General features: G+C 45.8%; 1 protein-coding gene across 1 annotated transcript; it reads left to right on the top strand.

Moving 5' to 3' along the window:
• Positions 1–5,839: 5,839 nt before the first annotated feature.
• Positions 5,840–10,156, top strand: LOC123403890 (pollen-specific leucine-rich repeat extensin-like protein 3). Its single transcript, XM_045097804.1, has one exon. The coding sequence runs from the start codon at positions 6,142–6,144 to the stop codon at positions 9,709–9,711; it is 3,570 nt and encodes a 1,189-aa protein (XP_044953739.1). The 5' UTR covers positions 5,840–6,141; the 3' UTR covers positions 9,712–10,156.
• The last annotated feature ends 5,766 nt before the right edge of the window (positions 10,157–15,922 follow it).

Here is a 15,922-nt window from a genome sequence, read left to right as displayed (position 1 = left end):
GATCCCTAGCTTTCTATGTGGGCCCATAGATGTCCGTTGTGGTGGTGAGATCGGCATGTAGGCGGCACATCCGAACTTACACACATGGGAAATGATAGGAGGATTTCCATGTACCAATTCCAGAGGGGAAGAACTGTGATATGTACTTGGCCTCAACTATATCAAGTCATCAGCGTGTAAGACATCATGACCCCAACAAGAGGTTCGCAAGTTGCAATTCGTCAACAAAGGTCGTGTTGATAACGTCTTTTAAATCAACAGTGAACGAGTGTCATTCATCGATGTTTACAAGGAGTATATATATCCCCTGGAGAGGCACAACAATCTGGAAGAGGCGTCGTTTTAGGACGGGGGGAGTCACGTCGGTTGCAGGAAGGACATGCCCGACAGTTTGGGCAAGGGAAGATTTTCCCCTTAATTACATTATGTAATTAATATCTTAACACTTCTCCCCCTTTATATAACTCTAGCCAAAGGAGATACTTGCCAACACATCGCCCCAACCTCGAATAACGAAAGAATAGAAGAGATCTTAGATAGGCCTTGGGGTTTTGCAAGAGAAACACATGGTAGGCACTAGCCTAATGTTTTAACTCACTTGGTTTGTTGGAATTGCCTGAGATGCAAGGAAGAGTCGAATCAGGAAGAAATCCACATTCATGTTAATAAAAGGGTTGCTAAGGGATTTGCTAAATGGTTTAAGAATCATGTGAGATCTTTAGCCACATGTTTTATGTTTTTTGTGTTATTCACCAACTTTTAAATACCATTGTTGCTAAATGGTTTATTTGTGCAGATTGGAAAGTTTCATGAGGAGAAGAAGGTCGGTGATTATTTATTTCCTTTGGCATGCGTACCGGATAAGCGAATGAGACTGTATTCGGCATGCATTGTTGACGGTGTCCGGTACCACACTGGTGACCGTGAGGAAAAAAGAAAGACACGGAATAGTGGAATCATCACTGAAGGGTCACATGATGGTGAGAATATTGACTTCTATGGTCAACTGAGAAGCATTGTTAAGGTGCGGTATAACTCTAGCAGAGGCATCAATCGCTTAGTTGTCTTATTTTGATGTGAGTGGTTTGATCTTGGTGGAAAGAAGAAGAGATGAGTTAAATATGATGGGCACTTAAAAGCATCAACACTACAGGGTGTTGGTATAAGAATGATCCCTTTATTCTAACATCACAAGCAGCAATGTTGTCCTACCTGCAAGACACCCTTTTGCACGTAAAATGTCGAGTTGTGCAAAAGTTCGAGCATAGACACTTCTGGAGCGTGACTGAAACTGCAATGGAAAAGGACCCCAGTGGTAGTGGACTAACATACTAGGATGATGAGTCTACATAAGTTCATGTGCAAGCTGATGATGACTCTATGGAAGTTCTCGTGCAAACGAGAGTACGAAGGGACCAGGAACGTGTGCTCGTTGATGCTATATTTGTTGAAGGCGTTGAGAAAAAAAAAGTGGGTATGATGAAAACATGACTAATCATACTATGCTGCAACATCGTAGTGGCGATGGGGAAAACAGGAGTGGGCATAGAGTTCGTCGTTTTGGTATCAATAATGCTGAGTAATGAATGGACATGAAGGTAACTTTTGACTCCTTGGTGACCTAATACTATGCATGGTGATCCTAATATACTATAATTTACCTTGAAATTCTCTCTAGTTTTTCTTCTTGTACATATGCATGGTGATCCTGATGTACTACAATTCTCTCCTGGTAGCAAAATGCATTTAAAATACTTGAAGATCCTGATGGTTGTAGTGATGTGGTCCTGATGGCTGTAGTAATGTGATCCCGATGGCTGCAGTGGTCGAGAGGCAGAACAAAATGGAACACATTTGATTTCCTTTTGTGGGCATCAACATTTCGATGCAAAACACTTCGTATATATATCTATGCATTTTGTTAAGATATCCTTTGTTCTGCGAAACACTTGTTATGCTTGTTATATCTGGGTAGAAATGACAAAACATTGGTTGTTATGATTAGTTGTTCAATTATGCAAAAATAGTTCTAAATTTTGTAAAGTTAACTAAATATAAATACCATTGAGCTAACTGAATTTAGTACAAAAATGATATGCTCCTCTGGGGACTCGAACCCACAATAGAATGCTTATTTCAGTTGTCCACTACCACTCAGCTAGAGAGGAACAATCGGTTCTATACCGGAAATTTTGAGTATATGGAAAACTAGATCTCAAACAGACCTCACCGACAAGTGGGACCCTCGTACTCTCCTTTACCTTTTTTTCATTCGACTAACTCCTCCTCTCCTACGACTCATTCGATCCCACTGCAGCTGTTGTCGACTCCATCCTCTCCCACTGTAGCCGCCATAGACCCCTTCCTCTCCTACCCGCCATCGTCGAATCCTTCCTCTCCCACCACCGTCGTATCCTTCCTTTCCTTTTGTAGGTATGAATCTGTTGGTTTCCTGCTGCTGTTTAGATTGGATTGGATTAGATTCGAGGGTTTGAATCAAATGGATTAGGATTTCATAGTTCAAAGTTGCCGCCTAGTTTTAATGGATTAGGATTCAATTGGAGTTCAATTAGGATTCGATTAGGGTCCAAGGAGTGGCGTCAGTGGCTCCGATGCATGAGTGGCATTAGCAGGATGCCAAAGAGGAGAGACCTTGTCACTCCATATTTGTTTTGCATATCTGAAATTGTTACTTGAATGATTGCACACGTGCTACTGTCGTCATCATTGAAATTTTCAAATAAATTCAACCGATTAAATGCTTACTCAAGTTTATGCATTTTATTTCATTTACCAATACTGAATGATATTTCATCAGTTTTATATCAAGAGTTGCTTGAGAGTTGAGATGCATGATCTGTTTGCAGCATTATTATGGTAACTTGTTGTTTAATTACAATGCAATAGTAATTGTTTGTTAGATCGCTACTTTTGAGAGAGGGGGGAAGCCGCCACCCCTGGTTGCGCTCTGCCACGCCAAGTGAGATGGCCGTCTTGGAAGGTTTTGAGTTCTTCGAGATCATAGTTAAGAAATTCTCCACTGTGCACATATATACAAGACGAGATATCCCCTTCACTCATCTCTTTATCATCATTCTACTTTCTAATGCTTGATCGACACAACTAATCACTCCTTGACCCTCATTGCAGAGGCTGCGTGACAAGTTTGCAAAGATGCTCGACGATCGTGAGCCCCAGAAAGTGAACCCATGGGAGACCGACAACGGGAGTCGCAGGCTGTGGGACGTAGTGGTGATGTTCGACACCGCCGACCACATGTACCTAGGGCACGGATGAGAGCAGTTCGCCCGCGCCCATGATCTTCGGCTCGGGCACTTCCTTGTCTTCAACTACGACGGAGATGTTGTGCTCACCGTGAAGGTGTTCGACCAAACCATGTGGCGCAGGCACTACCAGCACGAGATGATGCCAGTGCCCTCGGGCTCTTTCTCCTCTCCTTTTGGCTTTGTCTCACACCGAGATGAATCCATGTGCATATGCAAGGCAATATTCCAACATATATTTTTGTGTCAGGTGTTATATTGATGGAGAGAGTTGCAAGCATATGAATCCAGCCATGTTTTACACTTTCGAGTCATTGTTTCAAATAATTTTAGAAACATTTCATAGAGGTAATAAAGAACTCGTTATTTCAATGAAATGTCTCAAACAAATTGTGAGACATATTGTGATTCAAATTTGTTAAATTATTGCATGTCATTCAAAAACTAATTATTTTTCTTCACATTTATTAACTTCCTTACTTAAATTCCATTTTTTAAAGGATAATTCATAAATAATCCCACATATTTTTATGGCTTTAGTTACATATTAGAATCTATGTAGCCAACATCTTATAGATATTTCTATTTAATATATCAATTATTATTTTCATATTAAATAGACTTGAAACATTTCACAAAGGTACCAAATATTGGATTGTTTGGAAAAATTAAAATATATAATTCATAGATAAATGATCACATAAATAATTATATGTCATTCAATTATATAGACACCTCACGATGATGTCACTCAAATTTCAAATATTTTAGTCACATTCCAATGAAATTCTAAAACATATTTATACAATTATCAAATGTTTTGATATTTGAAAATAAATAAATATATATTTCATGAAGCACAATGAATTTTTCATTAGATCAGTCATATTCAATCAAATGTAAATATTATTTCATACATGCACCAAATATTTTATTGCATTGAAGAAGTTGATAAATATAATTCAAAGATAATCATATGAAACATAATTTTTGTTCATATTGCATTTAATTTCCGAATAAAATCACAAAAAAATCACACAACTTTCAAATATTTTTGTCATATTCCAATAAAATTGAAAAACATTTCATTGTCTAAAAATTAACTAAAAATATATTTCATAAAGAATGACAAAAAATGATTAGTTCGGACATATTCAATTTATTTTAGTGAAATCTCATGGTTCGTGGGGCTGATCGAGGGACGTAAAGACGTTCCACTACATCAACCGCGTTTCTTAATGTTTCCTGCTGTGCGATCTACTCGGGTACGTAGATCCAAATCTCCTCTCGTAGATGGACATCATCATGATAGGTCTTCGTGTGCGTAGGAATTTTTTTTGTTTTCCATGCAACGTTCCCCGACATTATATTTATGGAGAGAGTTGCAAGCATATGAATCTAACCATGTTTTACACTTTTTGAGTCGTTGTTTCAAATAATTTTAGAAACATTTCATAGAGGTAATAAAGAACTCGTCATTTCAATGAAATGTCTCAAACAAATCATGAGACATATTGTGATCCAAATTTGTTAAATTGTTTCTTGTCATTCAAAAACTAATTATTTTTCTTCACATCTATTAACTTTGTTACTTAAATTCCATTTTCATTTTTAAAGGATAATTTATAAATAACCACACATATTTTTATGGTTTTAGTTACATCTTAGAATCTATATAGCCAACATCTCATAGATATTTCTAATTAATATCAATTATTATTTTCATATTAAATAGACTTGAAACATTTCACAATGGTACCAAATATTGGATTGTTTGGAAAAAATGAAATATATAATTCATAAATAAATAACCACACAAATAATCATATGCCATTCAATTATATAGACATCTCACAATGATGTCACTCAAATTTCGAATATGTTAGTCACATCCAATGAAATTCTGAAACATTTTTATACAACTATCAAATGTTTTGATATTTGAAAAAAAGTTAAATATTTCTTCAAGCACAATGATTTTTTTATTAGATTGGTCATATTCAATCAAATGTAAATATTATTTCATACATGAACCAAATATGTTATTGCATTGAAGAAGTTGATAAATATAATTCAGAGATAATCATATGAAACTTAATTTTTCTTCGTATTGCATTCTATTTCCGAATAAAATCACGCAACTTTCAAATATTTCTGTCATATTCCAATAAAATTGAAAAACATCTCATTGTCTAAAAATTAACTAAAAATATATTTCAGAAAGAATGACAAAAAATGATTAGTTCGGACGTATTCAATTTATTTTAGTGAAATCTCATGGAGATACATGACTTGTAGAATTTAAATGTATGTGACAATGTTTCATGGTTTCATGAAGTTTTACTAACTTGCACCAAGCGTTTCGAAGCTCGTAATTTCAAATATGTCAAAACATGGCCAATATTGGTCATGTTTTGACGCTTTTTCACCCGAATTAAAATGTTCAGAAGGATCATAAGTTAGACTTATTATATCCAAAAGCTATATATGCATATTTAAAATTTTATAAGCCGGCCATGGCGTCAATCTCGGTTGCCACTTGCCACTAGCCACGGCAGTGAAATGGAACTCTTGCATGCATGCATGCAAGGAAGAAGGAACACGTACGTACGCCATGGAAGATGGAAGATGGGCCGTGTAACCACTCCTTGTTTCTCTCCGACCTCTCCTCCAACCTCGCGCCGCCGAACGAGCGCAGCCCTCCACGGCGAGACCTTGCCACACCGGCCATCCATCTTGATCGACGCCACCGACGAACACGCTAGCACGCATGCATAGCTGTTCCTATATATCGCCGGAACGAGGGAGGCGGTGGGCATCACACATTGCCGGACCGACGACGACAACCAGTTCGCCGATGGATCAACGCGGGCCGCTGCAGCCCGATGGCCGCCGTCTTGCGGCCGCGCTCCTCCTCCTCCTTGCCGCCTTCCTCTCTTCTGCCCGTGCCGTCACCAGGGAAGAGGCCTCGAACATCGCGCACCGCCAGCTGGTGGCCATAAGCGAGGCCGGCGAGGATGGCGTGGGCGTTGGCGAGGACGGCGAGCTCCCCTCGGACCTGGAGATGGACGACAAGGCCGCCGCTGGCGGCAAGACCTTCGCGAACGGGCGGCTCCGGCGCGCCTACATCGGGCTCCAGGCCTGGCGCAAGGCCTTCTACTCCGACCCCAAGAACTTCACCAGCAACTGGGTGGGCACCGACGTGTGCTCCTACAACGGCGTGGTCTGCGCGCAGGCGCTGGACGACGCCAACGCCACCGTGGTTGCCGGGATCGACCTCAACGGCGCCGACATCGCCGGATACCTTCCGCCGGAGCTGGGCCTGCTCACCGACCTCGCCTTCTTCCACATCAACTCCAACCGCTTCTGCGGCATCATCCCCAAGAGCATGGCGCGCCTCACCATCCTCTACGAGTTCGACGTCAGCAACAACCGCTTCGTCGGGGTCTTCCCCTACGTCGTGCTCGAGATGGTGTCGGTCAAGTACGTCGACATCCGGTTCAACGAGTTCGAGGGCGAACTCCCGCCGGCGCTCTTCGACAAGGAGTACGACGCCATCTTCGTCAACAGCAACCGCTTCGTCGGCCCCATCCCGGAGAACATCGGCAACTCCACCGCCTCCGTCATCGTCTTCGCCAACAACAAGTTCGTGGGGTGCATCCCCAAGAGCATCGGCCGCATGGCCAAGACGCTCGACGAGATCATCTTCCTCAACAACACCCTCGACGGCTGCATGCCGCTCGAGATCGGCATGCTCAAGAACACCACCGTCGTCGACGTCAGCGGCAACGGCCTCGTCGGGTCCCTTCCCAAGGAGCTCTCAGGCTGCAGCAAGATCGAGCAGCTCGACGTCTCCAGGAACGTCTTGACCGGCGTCGTGCACGAGGCAATCTGCGAGCTCCCCGCGCTCGTCAACTTCAGCTTCGCCTCCAACTTCTTCGAGTCCGAGTCCGCGCCATGCATGCCCTCCGACAAGTCGGAGGTGAACCTCGACGACGCAAACAACTGCCTCGGCACGCTCCGGCCAGCGCAGAAGACCGCGCTCCAGTGCGCGCCCGTGCTCGCGCGCCCCGTCGACTGCAGCACCCACACGTGTGCCGGGTACACGACGCCCGCCAAGGCATCGCCGCCGGAGGAAGCGGCCATGCCGCCGATAATTGGGCCCGTAAAGCCATCGTACCCGGTAGCAGCACCCGAGCCGTCCGTTCTGCCACCGATTGTTGGGCCGGCAAGGGGGTCGCCGCCGCCGCCACCCAAGGAAGAGTATGCTTCCGCTCCGCCACCCAAGGAAGAGTATGCTTCCGCTCCGCCACCCAAGGAAGAGTATGCTTCCGCTCCGCCACCTCCGAGTTCCGGCTGGCTCCCGTTGACACCTGAACGCAATAGGGCGCCTCCGTCCGAAGAGTACACACCTCCGGTCAAGGTGCTTCCACCACCAGCGCCCGTCAAGGTGCTTCCGCCGCCCGCGTCCGAGAAGGTGCTACCACCACCAGCGCCGGTCAAGGTGCTTCCGCCGCCCGCGTCCGAGAAGGTGCTACCACCACCAGCGCCGGTTAAGGTGCTTCCGCCGCCCGCACCCGAGAAGGTGCTTCCACCACCAGCGCCGGTTAAGGTGCTTCCGCCGCCCGCGCCCGAGAAGGTGCTTCCGCCACCAGCACCGGTGAAGGTGCTTCCGCCGCCCGCACCCGAAAAGGTGCTTCCGCCACCAGCGCCGGTTAAGGTGCTTCCGCCACCAGCGCCGGTTAAGGTGCTTCCGCCGCCCGCACCCGAAAAGGTGCTTCCGCCACCCGCACCTGAGTATAGGGTGCTTCCGCCACCGCCGTCGGTTAAGGTGCTTCCGCCGCCCGCGCCAGAGAAAAAGGTTCTTCCACCACCGGCACCGGTGAAGGTGCTTCCGCCACCCCCTGTGAAATCTCCACCCCCGCCGGCACCGGTGAGCTCTCCACCACCTCCCGTCAAGTCTCCACCCCCGCCCGCACCGGTGAGCTCCCCACCACCTCCGGTGAAGTCTCCTCCCCCACCCGCACCGGTCTACTCTCCACCACCCCCGGTGAAATCTCCCCCACCACCGGCACCGGTGAGCTCTCCGCCACCTCCGGTTAAGTCTCCTCCCCCACCCGCACCGGTCTACTCCCCACCACCCCCGGTGAAATCTCCTCCCCCGCCTGCGCCAGTGAGCTCCCCACCACCTCCAGTGAAATCACCTCCGCCACCCGCACCGGTCTACTCTCCACCACCCGCACCGAAGAAGGCTCCGCCAACCGAAACACCGGTGATCCCACCTAAAGAAAAGGCAATGCCACCACCAACTCCGGCAAAGACTCCTTCGCCTCCGGTAGAGGAGTATGAACCACCAGCAAAACATACTGAATCACTGCCACCACCGGTGAAGTCATCTCCACCAAAAGAACATACGCCTGAGAAATCATTACCACCACCGGCTCCCGTGAGCTCACCGCCACCTCCTGTGAAGTCCCCACCACCGCCAGCACCAGTCAGCTCACCACCACCAGTACCGGTGAAGCCTCCACCAGCTCCAGTGAGCTCACCAGCACCAGCGCCGGTTAAGGTACTTCCGCCACCCGCACCCGAGAAGGTACTACCACCACCAACGCCGGTTAAGGTACTTCCACCACCCGCACCAGAGAAGGTGCTTCCACCACCGGCACCAGTGAAGCCTCCACCGGCTCCGGTGAGCTCACCACCTCCTCCAGTGAAATCTCCACCACCACCCGCACCTGAGAAGGTGCTTCCTCCACCAGCTCCGGTTAAGGTACTTCCACCACCAACGCCGGTTAAGGTACTTCCACCACCGGCACCGGAGAAGGTGCTTCCACCACCGGCACCGGTGAAGCCTCCACCGGCTCCGGTGAGCTCACCACCTCCTCCAGTGAAATCTCCACCACCACCCGCACCCGAGAAGGTGCTTCCTCCACCAGCTCCGGTTAAGGTACTTCCACCACCAACGCCGGTTAAGGTACTTCCACCACCGGCACCGGTGAAGCCTCCACCGGCTCCAGTGAAATCTCCACCACCACCCGCTCCAGTTAGCTCGCCGCCACCTCCAGTCAAGTCTCCTCCTCCACCAGCACCAGTCTATTCACCACCACCGGTACCGGTGAAGCCTCCACCCGCACCGGTGAGCTCACCACCTCCTCCGGTGAAATCTCCACCACCTCCCGCCCCAGTTAGCTCACCGCCGCCTCCAGTCAAGTCTCCTCCACCACCGGCCCCAGTCAGCTCACCGCCACCGGCACCAGTGTTGTTGCCTCCTCCAGCAAAATCCACTCCACCACCGGTCAAAGAAGAGCCACAACCACCTCCGTCGGAATCTCTTCCTCCCCCGAAGTTCGACGAGTTCATCATGCCGCCGGTCGTGTCGGCGAAATACGCGTCACCACCACCTCCCCAGTTCCAAGGATATTAAGCATGGCATCATCGAAACATCGACGAGGAGCGACCAACTATGGTTTAACACAACATCACGTGCACATGCACACATGTACCTCAATAATTTGGCACGTGCATGCATGCGGCGTGACTTATTATTAATTATGGGTATGTCTGCGCGTATGTATGTGCAAACTAAGTGAGATGGCAAAGTGTATGAAATGGAAATAGATGTGATCTATGATGCCTTTTTTTGTTTTTGGAGATGGGCAATTTTATTAAAGCATCAAGCAACTTTTTTTTTGGAAATGTGATCCATGATGCCATGTGTTCTGCTTTTCCCTCTAGGACAAATGTATTTCTTTGTTTTATGAGCAAGACAAGTGTATGAGATTGAAGGATAAATACACAGTTAAATGTGTTTTGGTTTATCTATCTACTTATCTGTCTACAAAAAGCACAATACATGGTTTTTTCACATGACATCGTGTTGATTCGCATCATCAATATCACTTCAAATGATCAATTTGGAAATTATATAGCAAGGGTTTAACAAGATAACTAGGATTGATAGATATATTATGCAATTATATGTTTGATAGAACTAGCATGTAATGTTTGATGGAACTAGCACAATGGTCCTCGCCCATGTGAGGGTGTCATGTTCAATATATTGAAAATGTATAGGAGAAACATACTCCTGGATTTGTAGTCATTCTCATTTTGCGATTGCAAATAATAAGTTTCTGTAGTAATTCTATACGTGATGGAAAATACTTACTTCGTCTCAATATAAATGTCTCAACTTTGTACTATCTCTAGTACAAAATTGCACTAAATTGAGACACTTATTTCGGGACAGAGCGAGTAAAATGTTGTATGTGAAGATTTTATAGATCTTAAATCATGTTATAATTTTTGCAGTGAATATTTCCATGTCATTTCCATGGTTAACAACATGTGTTTTGGGATGCACTAGGCAAAAGCTCCGTTTGCCAAGTGCGTGGGAAAAAACACTCGATAAAAGGTCGGATCACAACCAATCTCTACCTACTATTAAAGGACGGAGTGTTTCTGTCGTACTGAAAGTGCGTTATATCGACTAGAGGGGGGTGAATAGGAGATCTTTAGAATTTCATCACTGAGGAAATTCCTTTTGAGGAAATTCCTCACTGATGACTAACTTACAGCGGAAACAGTAAATGATCAGACGTGCAAACGTTCACAACAGCAGTATTTCAGAGTGAACAATGTGAAAACAGATTGCACAGTACGCAGGCACGCAGAATACAGATGATGATTAACTATCGTGAAGAATTTGGGGTTGAGGAAATTCAGAGAAAGTCTTCAGCAAATTCTTCAAACAGTCACAGTGAAAGTCATCAACACACAATACAAGGAAAGTAAAGAGTTGAGGAATTAGAACCCGTTTCTTTGTGAAGACAGTTGTTGATGACCCAGTTCCAACTGCTGTGACAGTTGTACATCTGGTTTGGAGCGGCTTGGTATTGAAACCAAAGGACACCCAGTCCCGGGACACACAGTCCCTACCATATTCTCCTTGAGCTAAGGACACACAGTCCTCGCCCAACACTCGTGGTAAGTCTTCAGGGCAGACTTCCAAACTCTCACAAACTTGGTCACCCGGCGATCCACAATTGACTGCTGGAAAGCTCTAGACCATGACGCCTAACCGTCTGGAGGATGCACAGTCCTCAAAGGTAAAAGGCTTCAGTCCCACACAGGAACAACTTCTTCAGTGATGCTCAATCACTAGGTTTGGTTTGTGGTTTCGGTGGGTGGTGTATTTCCTCACTTATGAATTACTCTCGAAAGCTCTTATGACAAGTGTCAGTTTCTAACGGAGCAGCCAACCAGCTAGTGGTTGTGGGGGGTGGCTATTTATAGCCTGGGAGCATCCCGACATGATTTGACACTAATGCCCTTAAATAATATGACCGTTGGAGTGGATAAGACCAATGACTTGGCGTGGTTATCGAAACAGTCGGAACCCTCAACTGTGAGAGTCCTCATGTCACTCGTATTCCTCACTTGAGGCTTTTGGTAGGATTAGGCTTGGGTTGAGCATCATGAGGAAATTCATTCCATAGTGTAACTTCGACCCCCTTTAACAGTACGGTGTTCCTATTACTCAAATGCGAAGAAAGTAAAACAGAAAGTGTAAATCTTCATGCTTCAAATTCTTCAGAATGATTTTCTTCAGGAACCACCGGACTTCTCAATATCAGTATCTTCATGAGGAATGTCAATTTCATCTCAGAATCCTCGCGATTCATTTCTTCAGCTTCAGACCAATTTCTTCAACTGAAGACATATATTTTTAGGGGTCGATATTCTTCAAATATCTCAAACTCCTCAATGACTTATAGATCATGTGTACACTCACAAACACATTAGATACTTAACCTATAAGTCTTCAAACCACCAAAATCACTAACGGGCACTAGATGCACTTACAATCTCCCCCTTTTTGGTGGTTGATGACAATTAGGTTAAGTCTTCAACAGGGAATAAAAATATGAAGTGTAAATACTCATTTGAGGAATTTGAAAACAAGATTCAGAGAGACTCCCCCTGAAGATGTGCATATCTTGAGGATTTTGCTTTTCACAGCAAATGCACATTGATGATTTATATCATGGAGATCTCCCCCTGAGTCTTGTAAATCATGCATACATATAACATATCATATGAAGAAAATGAAGATGCATGATGACAAATGGTATCTGACGAATTCCAGCATGCGTGCATTAAAACTTGAGGAATAAGCATGCGAAGAAAAACGTTCAAAAGCGTCAGAGTACCATCGGGCTTAAGTTACAACTCATTACATAAAACTTCAGAAGAGCCAAGAGTTTGTAACTTATATATAGTTTATAAGCCCCAAAAATATCCCGCTTGAAGACTAACTCTCGAGTTTCTCCCCCTTTGTCATCAAGTGACAAAAAGGGACAAACTGAGGACTAACGCCCGTGAAGACTTCATTTCTTGGCGGTCGAGGAAGAGTCATGATGCTTCTTGGGAGTAGTCTTCTTCCTGGGGCCGGTTGCAGTGTCGAGTTGTTCTTCATCAGATTCAGCAATGCGGAATGAAGAAAATGAGCTGTCTTCAAGGTCTGGCACTGGAATGGGCCTGAACTTCTTCTTGGGAGGCCACGACCAGTCAAAATCTCGCTCAAAGTTCATTTCTTCAAGCTCAGTCTGAGTCTTCAGATGTGCAAGTGTAGCTCAGGTGCGATCGAAAACCTCATGCAGATAGTGATGGTTAATCTTCACAGAGTTCTGTGTTTCAGTGAGGGTTTTCACAATGGCACCAAACTGGCGTTTGACCCATTTGTGGTTGCGATCCACCTTCTAGTGAAGACTGAGGAGGAGCTCTCTGGTATTCAGCACGCGAGGAGGAACTGGGCTTGCTGGACGAGTCTCAGTATCGTCCCATGAAGAATAAGCTTCTGGCTCTCTGAACTGGCCATCAAGGGGCCTGCTGCCTTCTTCAATCACAGATTTTCCTTTTCCTTCAATGGGCTCGAAAGTCTTCTTGTTGACTCGGATAGGAGGCATATAACCAACATGGTTTTGACAATCAGCGTGAAAGTTGATGCCTGTCCTTGTCCTGATGAATCTCATAATCCACGGGGCATATATCTTGTGATCAAAGGGGCACATGGCATTGTCGACCAAAGTCCTTCAGAAGAAATCATGGATATTGATAGGAATACCGTGAATGATGTTGAAGAGGATATTCTTCTTGAAGCCTACAACATCTTCTTCATCGTCATGGCCTTTGATCGGTGCGAGCACACTACAGAGGATTCTGTATACAGACCGGGGTGTGTACTTGAGCTCGTGGACGAGGAAGGTTGTTCTTGAAGATTTGCCTGCAGCCAAAGGATTCATGAGGACTTCCATCATTCCATTTGGCAGCTCACGCTCACCATAAAGTTTCACTGCCCCATCTGAGGGAATTGGTACGGGCAGTTCTCTGAGGAGTTCAGAAGCAGGAGCCTTGTAGTGAGTGTTTTGGGTCATCCAATCAAACACCCATGTGTTAATGTCTTGAGGGTTGCCATATATGTGAAGAGTGGCATAGAACTGAAGAATAAGCTCGTTGTTCCAGTCTGATATGTCTGAGCACATTGGGAGCAAACCTGCATCGTGGAGTACACTGAGGACTGGCTCTAGGCAAGGTATTGCTTCAAGCTCAACATGAGGAATGTGCCTGTGCTGGAAAATCTTGTTGCGTCCACAGAGCACAGAGGCATAGTAGTTCATCTGAGTCCTTGTCCAAAACTTCAGATGCCTCATTTCAGGCTTGTCATAAGGGTTCTCTCCGATGAAGTACATGCGTTCCTCAAAGAAATTTTCTTTCTGAAACTTTGGACGCTTGGAGAATGGCTGACGCTAAACTGGCTGAAGATTTTGCTGTAGGGGGGGAACAACAATAGCAGTCTCGGGTTGAGCACAACGAGTGCATTTTCTTCAGCATTTTCCTCAAGGTGAGGAATTTCATCAGCTGGTACTTCATGCTGAGGAGATGGTGCTTTCTCTGACTGAGCTTCAGGCTGAAGAATTTCTGCTTCTTTCTCAATTGGAGGAGGCTGATCAGCCTGTTCCTCATCTTGAGGATTTTGCTCAGAGTTTTGGATTTCTTTAGCTTGAGGATTTTCAGTTTTTTTTTCCTTAGCTGGTTCTGTGGCAAAAGCAGTTTCATCAGCTGGTGCAGCTGATGCTTGAGCAGTTTCTGTCTGAGGAATATGAGGTTGAGGACTGTCGTCAATCTGAATTTCCTCATCAGTGTGTTCCTCAGGAGCGACATCCTTCATTTCCTCATTTCTCGTCGTAGCTGGGTCATCAATGACGACCATCTCATAGGAAGGGGCGACATTGAGAGGCACCGGGTCCATAGGAGCAGTTTCTTCAATTTCCTTGAGGCGCTTTGCCTCTGTTTCATCTACTGCTGAGGAGGCTTTTCTCTTCTTGGCTTCCTTTTCAGCAGCCTTTGTTTTCTTCACGTCTGGTGCAGACGGAATTATCTTCTTCACCTTTGAAGCTTTTGGTGAAGGTGTTCTCTCTTCAGTTTCTTCAGTTGGTATTGAGGAACCAGCTGGAACAGAGTCATCAGCCTGCTTTGATGAAGCAGCTGGATCAGGAGCAGTCTCATCAGTGGCAGCAAGTTCATCAATTGGAGTTTCCGTGATGATTTCTTCAATGGTCGGTTCATCAACACGGCGCTCTTGGTGTACTTCCTCAGCTTGAGGAGTTTCCTCCTCCTGAGGAGATTCATCTGCTGGCTCCTCAACTAAGGGATGAGGGGTTGGTGCTGGGGGTGCAGTTCTCTTGTTGTAGTCATCAACAGCACTAGTGGCCAGCTTGATGAAATTGCTCTTGAGGCTTTTGCGATCTGACAGCTTGGTGTACTTGTCAGTCAATTTCTGTAGCTCTGCCTGTCTAGTCACCAGTACATCAGGAGTCAGTTTGAGAAGATTCTGCCTGAGGAATTTCTCCTTTTTATCTTTGCAACCTTTGCCTGCCTGGCCTGCTGTTCTTTCCACTTGGCTTCATTTATGAAGGTGGCCACCATGTGGTTGATGCCAAGGGGAAGCTTCAAATCATCAATAGGGGTGTTTGGATCCTCATACCAGATATTGATGTAGCCAAGGAGGACCTTGGGGTCCATGGCCAGAGGAATAGCACTGCCTGATGCTTGAGCTACTCTTTCTTGCTTGTTTCTGATGATGGCTTGCAGGGTTTCATCATCATATTCATCACTTCCCTCTGATGCAGAAGGGACTGCGATGATTTTGCTGGGGCTGGGCAGAGGTGCACGTTCAGCAGTTGCCAAAGTCTTCGCAGGAGGTGTTGAAGACTTTGCCTCCGAGCTAGTTGCAGCTGGGAGTGAGGAGCTGGAGTTGGCGGTCATTGGCTTCACGACTTGCTTCTGTACTGGTCTCTCTTGAGGCTTTGGAGGTGGAGCTGAGGATTTTTGTGCTGAGGAGATTGGTACTGAGGGTTTTGGCGCTGATGGTTTTGGTGTTGAAGGTTTTGGTAATGAGGGTTTTGGTGCTGAGGGTTTTGTGACAGAAGCCTGAACAGACTTCTCTTGAGGCTTTGGAGCCCTTGGCTTTGATGGCACAGACTGCATTTGAGGAATTTCTGAGCCTCAGTTTATGCAGCTGAGGAATTAGCAGCACCGGAGGCAGCATCTGAGGATTCATTAAATTTCCTCAC

This window comes from Hordeum vulgare, chromosome 1H (assembly GCF_904849725.1).
Source record: "Hordeum vulgare subsp. vulgare chromosome 1H, MorexV3_pseudomolecules_assembly, whole genome shotgun sequence".
Lineage (NCBI taxonomy): Eukaryota > Viridiplantae > Streptophyta > Magnoliopsida > Poales > Poaceae > Hordeum > Hordeum vulgare.
The sequence above is the reverse complement of the archived record's forward strand: the minus strand, read 5'-3'. Positions and strand labels throughout refer to the sequence as shown.

What these genes read in the sequence shown, in the direction of transcription:
- LOC123403890 (XM_045097804.1), top strand. Translation starts at nt 6,142, where the DNA reads ATGGATCAACGCGGGCCGCTGCAGCCCGATGGCCGCCGTCTTGCGGCC.